Raw genomic sequence first — 7,500 nt, forward strand, 5'->3', positions numbered from 1 at the left:
GTTGAACCTCTCTCTACGGGAATATACTGCTCTTTCACTACAGATACGTAGAACGTCTCTACAGGTATATTCTCTTTCACTACAGATACGTTGAACCTCTGTACAGGAATATACTGCTCTTTCACTACAGATACGTTGAACCTCTCTACAGGAATATACTGCTCTTTCACTACAGATACATTGCCCCTCTCTACAGGAATATACTGCTCTTTCACTACAGATATGTTGAACCTCTCTCTACGGGAATATACTGCTCATTCACTACAGATACGTTGAACCTCTCTACAGGAATATACTGCTCATTCACTACAGATACATTGCCCCTCTCTCTACGGGAATATACTGCTCTTTCACTACAGATACATTGCCCCTCTCTACAGGAATATACTGCTCTCTTACTACAGACACATTGCCCCTCTCTCTACGGGAATATACTGCTCTTTCACTACAGATACATTGAACCTCTCTACAGGAATATACTGCTCTTTCACTACAGATACATTGCCCCTCTCTCTACGGGAATATACTGCTCTTTTACTTCAGATACATTGCCTCTCTCTCTACGGGAATATACTGCTCTTTTACTACAGATACATTGCCCCTCTCTCTACGGGAATATACTGCTCTTTCACTACAGACACATTGAACCTCTCTACAGGAATATACCGCTCTTTTACTACAGATATGTTGAACCTCTGTACAGGAATATACTGCTCTTTCACTACAGATACATTGAACCTCTCTACAGGAATATACTGCTCTTTTACTACAGATACGTTGAACCTCTCTCTACGGGAATATACTGCTCTTTCACTACAGATACGTAGAACGTCTCTACAGGTATATTCTCTTTCACTACAGATACGTTGAACCTCTGTACAGGAATATACTGCTCTTTCACTACAGATATGTTGAACCTCTCTACAGGAATATACCGCTCTTTCACTTAGTAATGGGTGTTTTGTGTATTCGTGTATAGATAACTAGAAGAAATGTGTTGATACATAAGATACTCTATACGTTTTGTTGGTGGTGGTGTACATTAGCTGTCTGGCTGGTCGCCCTCAAACTATCTGTGTGTGTGTGTGTGTGTGTGTGTGTGTGTGTGTGTGTGTGTGTAAAAAAAAAAAAATGTGTGTGTGTGTGTGTGTGCTGTTGAGGGGCCTATTGCAGTGGGGTGGTTAAAAAAAACATGCAAAGTGTATGTATTGTACAGGGGCCTATAGCAGTGGGGTGGTAAAAAACCATACATGTTTATGTATTGTCCAGGGGCCTATTGCAGTAGGTGGTAAAAAACATACATGTTCATGTATTGTCCAGGGGCCTATTGCAGTAGGTGGTTAAAAAACCACACATGTTCATGTATTGTCCAGGGGCCTATTGCAGTAGGTGGTAAAAAACCCCATACATGTTTATTTATTGTCCAGGGGCCTATTGCAGTAGGTGATAAAAAAACATACATGTTCATGTATTTTCCAGGGGCCTATTGCAGTAGGTGGTTAAAAAGCCACACATGTTTATGTATTGTCCAGGGGCCTATTGCGGTAGGTGGTAAAAAACCCCATACATGTTTATTTATTGTCCAGGGGCCTATTGCAGTAGGTGTTTAAAAAAACACATACATGTTTATTTATTGTCCAAGGGCCTATTGCGGTAGGTGGTTAAAAAACCATACATGTTTATTTATTGTCCAAGGGCCTATTGCGGTAGGTGGTTAAAAAACCATACATGTTTATGTATTGTCCAGCGACCTATTGCAGTAGGTGATAAAAAACCGTACATGTTTATTTATTGTCCAGGGGCCTATTGCGGTAGGTGGTTAAAAAGCCACACCTGTTTATGTATTGTCCAGGGGCCTATTGCAGTAGGTGGTTAAAAAACCATACATGTTCATGTATTGTCCAGGGGCCTATTGCGGTAGGTGGTTAAAAAACCCATACATGTTTATTTATTGTCCAAGGGCCTATTGCGGTAGGTGGTTAAAAAACCATACATGTTTATGTATTGTCCAGGGGCCTATTCCAGTAGGTGGTTAAAAAGCCACACATGTTTATGTATTGTCCAGGGGCCTATTGCAGTAGGTGGTTAAAAAGCCACACATGTTTATGTATTGTCCAGGGGCCTGTTGCAGTAGGTGGTTAAAAAGCCACACATGTTTATGTATTGTCCAGGGGCCTATTGCAGTAGGTGGTAAAAACCCCCATACATGTTTATTTATTGTCCAGGGGCCTATTGCGGTAGGTGGTTAAAAAGCCACACATGTTTATGTATTGTCCAGCGACCTATTGCAGTAGGTGATAAAAAACCGTACATGTTTATTTATTGTCCAGGGGCCTATTGCGGTAGGTGGTTAAAAAGCCACACATGTTTATGTATTGTCCAGGGGCCTATTGCAGTAGGTGGTTAAAAAACCATACATGTTCATGTATTGTCCAGGGGCCTATTGCGGTAGGTGGTTAAAAAACCCATACATGTTTATTTATTGTCCAAGGGCCTATTGCGGTAGGTGGTTAAAAAACCATACATGTTTATGTATTGTCCAGGGGCCTATTCCAGTAGGTGGTTAAAAAGCCACACATGTTTATGTATTGTCCAGGGGCCTATTGCAGTAGGTGGTTAAAAAGCCACACATGTTTATGTATTGTCCAGGGGCCTGTTGCAGTAGGTGGTTAAAAAGCCACACATGTTTATGTATTGTCCAGGGGCCTATTGCAGTAGGTGGTAAAAAGCCCCATACATGTTTATTTATTGTCCAGGGGCCTATTGCGGTAGGTGGTTAAAAAACCATACATGTTTATGTATTGTCCAGGGGCCTATTGCAGTAGGTGGTTAAAAAAGCCATACATGTTTATCTATTGTCCAGGGGCCTATTGCAGTAGGTGGTTAAAAAACCATACATCTTCATGTATTGTCCAGGGGCCTATTGCGGTAGGTGGTTAAAAGAACCATACATGTTTATTGTCCAGGGGCCTATTGCAGTAGGTGGTTAAAAAACCATACATGTTTATGTATTGTCCAGGGGCCTATTGCAGTAGGTGATAAAAAACCATACATGTTTATGTATTGTCCAGGGGCCTATTGCAGTAGGTGGTTAAAAAACCATACATGTTCATGTATTGTCCAGGGGCCTATTGCGGTGGGGTGCTGCGGTGCCCATGGCACGGGGCGTGTTTTAATGTCAAGACAGGAGACATTGAGGACTTTCCCGGAATGGACAGTCTGCCTGTATTTCAGGTAGTACTCATGATTGTGTGTGTGTGTGTGTGTGTGTGTGTGTGTGTGTGTTTGTGTGCAGGTTTAGTCTATACACTGCTGTAAGTATTATCAACTCCTGATTGCCATCTAGAGTCTTCCTCTGTGTAGCAAGACAGAGACCGTGTCACACAGTAGTTCTTTGGTTAGAGAACGACACGTGTTGGCAGCAGGTTCGAGTAGAGCCAGATGTTGACATGGAAATGGTACACCATCACAGGTGTAACGCAGTGTTCAGGTGTTGACGTGGAAATGGTACACCGTCAACACGTGTAGCACAGTGTTCAGGTGTTGACATGGAAATGGTACACCACCACAGGTGTAACGCAGTGTTCAGGTGTTGACATGTTTCATGGTACACCATCACAGGTGTAACAGTGTGTTGACATGGAAATGGTACATCATCACAGGTGTAACACAGTGTGTTGACATGGAAATGGTACATCATCACAGGTGTAACAGTGTGTTGACATGGAAATGGTACACCATCACAGGTGTAACACAGTGTGTTGACATGGAAATGATACACCATCACAGGTGTAACAGTGTGTTGACATGAAAATGGTACACCATCACAGGTGTAACACAGTGTGTTGACATGGAAATGGTACATCATCACATGTGTAACACAGTGTGTTGACATTGAAATGGTTCACCATCACAGGTGTAACATGTGTTTAGGTGTTGACATGGAAATGGTACACCACCACAGGTGTAACGCAGTGTTCAGGTGTTGACATGGAAATGGTACATCATCACAGGTGTAACAGTGTGTTGACATGGAAATGGTATGCCATCACAGGTGTAACACAGTGTGTTGACATTGAAATGGTACACCATCACAGGTGTAACACAGTGTGTTGACATGGAAATGGTACACCATCACAGGTGTAACACAGTGTGTTGACATGGAAATGGTACACCATCACAGGTGTAACACAGTGTGTTGACATGGAAATGGTACACCATCACAGGTGTAACACAGTGTGTTGACATGGAAATGGTACATCATCACAGGTGTAACACAGTGTGTTGACATGGAAATGGTACATCATCACAGGTGTAACACAGTGTGTTGACATGGAAATGGTACACCATCACAGGTGTAACACAGTGTGTTGACATGGAAATGATACACCATCACAGGTGTAACAGTGTGTTGACATGGAAATGGTTCACCATCACAGGTGTAACACAGTGTGTTGACATGGAAATGGTACACCATCACAGGTGTAACACAGTGTGTTGACATGGAAATGGTACACCATCACAGGTGTAACACAGTGTGTTGACATGGAAATGGTACACCATCACAGGTGTAACACAGTGTGTTGACATGGAAATGATACACCATCACAGGTGTAACACAGTGTGTTGACATGGAAATGGTACACCATCACAGGTGTAACACAGGGTGTTGACATGGAAATGGTATGCCATCACAGGTGTAACACAGTGTGTTGACATGGAAATGGTGTGACAAGGTGCACTGCCAGGTCACCTTTGTGACAGGTGGGGATTGATCCCCTGGTGTGTGTGTGACAGGTGGGGATTGATCCCTTGGTGTGTGTGTGACAGGTGGGGATTGGTCCCTTGGTGTGTGTGACAGGTGGGGATTGATCCCTTGGTGTGTGTGACAGGTGAGGATTGATTCCTTGATGTGTGTGACAGGTGGGGATTGATCCCTTGGTGTTTTTGACAGGTGGGGATTGATCCCTTGGTGTGTGTGTGACAGGTGGGGATTTATCCTTGGTGTGTGACAGATGGGGGGGTTGATCCTTGGTGTGTGTTTGACAGGTGGGGATTGACCCCTTGGTGTGTGTGTGACAGGTGGGGATTGATCCCTTGGTGTGTGTGTGACAGGTGGGGATTGATCCCTTGGTGTGTGTGACAGGTAGGGATTGATCCCTTGGTGTGTGTGACAGGTGGGGATTGATCCCTTGGTGTGTGTGACAGGTAGGGATTGATCCCTTGGTGTGTGAGACAGGTGGGGATTGATCCCTTGGTGTGTGACAGGTGGGGATTGATCCCTTGGTGTGTGTGACAGGTGGGGATTGATCCCTTGGTGTGTGTGACAGGTAGGGATTGATCCCTTGGTGCGTGTGACAGGTGGGGATTGATCCTTGGTATGTGACAGGTGGGGATTGATCCTTGATGTGACAGGTGGGGATTGATCCCTTGGTGTGTGTGACAGGTGGGGATTGATCCCTTGGTGTGTGTGACAGGTGGGGATTGATCCCTTGGTGTGTGACAGGTGGGGATTGATCCCTTGGTGTGTGACAGGTGAGGATTGATCCCTTGGTGTGTGACAGGTGGGGATTGATCCCTTGGTGTGTGTGACAGGTGGGGATTGATCCCATGGTGTGTGTGTGACAGGTGGAGGAACGTGGGGAGGATGTGGTGGTGAAGGCGGACCCCGTGACCTTGAAGAGTGCCAAGAGGGTCAAGGCCATGACACGAAATGACCCCAGCAACAAGAAAACCTTTGTGCTGATTGGTGGAGGTGAGGGGGTGGATCCTTTGTTTTGTTGATGATGGAGGATACACCTTGTTGACAGGGATACACTTTGTTGATGATGGGGGATACACCTTGTTGACAGAGATACACTTTGTTGATGATGGGGGATACACCTTCTTGACAGAGATACACTTTGTTGATGATGGGGGATACACCTTGTTTACAGAGATACACTTTGTTGATGATGGGGAATACACCTTGTTGACAGGGATAGGCTTTGGGATGTCAGTGTCACAGCCATGATGTGTATAGGTGTCAGTGTCAGTGATATGCACAGGTGACAGTGTCACAGTCATGTTGTGTACAGGAGACAGTGTCACAGCCATGATGTGTACAGGTGTTAGTGTCAGTGACGATGTGTACAGGTGTCGGTGATGATGTGTACATGTGTTAGTGTCATAGTCATGATATGTATAGGTGTCACAGCTTGTTGTGTACAGGTGTCGGTGTCAGTGATGTGTACAGGTGTCAATGTCACAGTCATGATGTGTACAGGTGATAGTGTCAGTGACGATGTGCACAGGTGTCAGTGTCAGTGATATATACAGGTGTCTGTGTCACAGCCATAATGTGTATAGGTGTCAGTGGTGATGTTTACAGGTGTCAGTTGATGTTTATACAGGTGTCAGTGTCAGTCATGATGTTTGCCGGTGTCAGTGTCAGTCATGATGTGTACAGGTGACAGTGTCAGTGACGATGTGTGTACAGGTGTTAATGTCACAGTCATGATGTGTACAGGTGACAGTGTCAGTGACGATCTGCACAGGTGTCAGTGTCAGTGATGTATACAGGTGTCCGTGTCACAGCCATAATGTGTATAGGTGTCAGTGGTGATGTATACAGGTGTCAGTGACGATGTTTATACAGGTGTCAGTGTCAGTCATGATGTTTACAGATGTCAGTGTCAGTCATGATGTGTACAGGTGACAGTGTCAGTGACGATATGTGTACAGGTGACCTTGTCAGTGATGATGTGTACAGGTGTCAGTGTCAGTGACGATGTGTGTACAGGTGACCATGTCAGTGATGTGTACAGGTGTCAGTGTCAGTGATGTGTACAGGTGTCAGTGTCAGTGATGATGTGTGTACAGGTGTCAGTGTCAGTGATGATGTGTACAGGTGTCAGTGTCAGTGACGATGTGTGTACAGGTGTCAGTGTCAGTTATGATGTGTACAGGTGTCAGTGTCAGTGACGATGTGTGTACAGGTGACCGTGTCAGTGATGATGTGTACAGGTGTCAGTGTTAGTGACGATGTTTATACAGATGTCAGTGTCAGTCATGATGTGTACAGGTGACAGTGTCAGTGACGATGTGTGTACAGGTGACCGTGTCAGTGACGATGTGTACAGGTGACCGTGTCAGTGACGATGTGTACAGGTGTCCGTGTCAGTGACGATGTGTACAGGTGACCATGTCAGTGATGATGTGTACAGGTGTCAGTGTTAGTGACAATGTGTACAGATGTCAGTGTCAGTGACGATGTGTACAGGTGTCAGTGTCAGTGACGATGTGTACAGGTGTCAGTGTCAGTGACGATGTGTACAGGTGACCGTGTCAGTGACGATGTGTACAGGTGCAGCCAGCGCATCGTGTGCAGAGACCCTGAGGCAGGAGGGCTTCACGGGGCGGGTCGTCGTGCTCACCAAGGAACACACCCTGCCCTACGACCGACCCAAACTCAGCAAGGTCTCAGTGTTGTTCTGTCAGCCTCAAATCCCCTACCCCCCA

The 7,500-nt window shown here is 45.2% G+C and overlaps 1 protein-coding gene across 9 annotated transcripts in view; it reads left to right on the forward strand.

The window, feature by feature from the left end:
- Positions 1-7,500, forward strand: part of LOC143302215 (apoptosis-inducing factor 3-like) — a 74,565-nt gene that overhangs the window by 31,284 nt on the left and 35,781 nt on the right. For all 9 annotated transcript variants that reach the window (XR_013057912.1, XR_013057913.1, XR_013057914.1 and 6 more), the window contains 3 exons: positions 3,125-3,234; positions 5,629-5,755; positions 7,346-7,458. Coding sequence is in view for 5 of the 9 variants with exons in the window: in XM_076616783.1 (XP_076472898.1) it covers positions 3,125-3,234; positions 5,629-5,755; positions 7,346-7,458 (350 nt within the window). In the remaining 4 variants the exon portion in view is untranslated. The remainder of the gene's footprint in view (positions 1-3,124; positions 3,235-5,628; positions 5,756-7,345; positions 7,459-7,500) is intronic.

Source organism: Babylonia areolata, chromosome 29 (assembly GCF_041734735.1).
Source record: "Babylonia areolata isolate BAREFJ2019XMU chromosome 29, ASM4173473v1, whole genome shotgun sequence".
Classification (NCBI taxonomy): domain Eukaryota; kingdom Metazoa; phylum Mollusca; class Gastropoda; order Neogastropoda; family Buccinidae; genus Babylonia; species Babylonia areolata.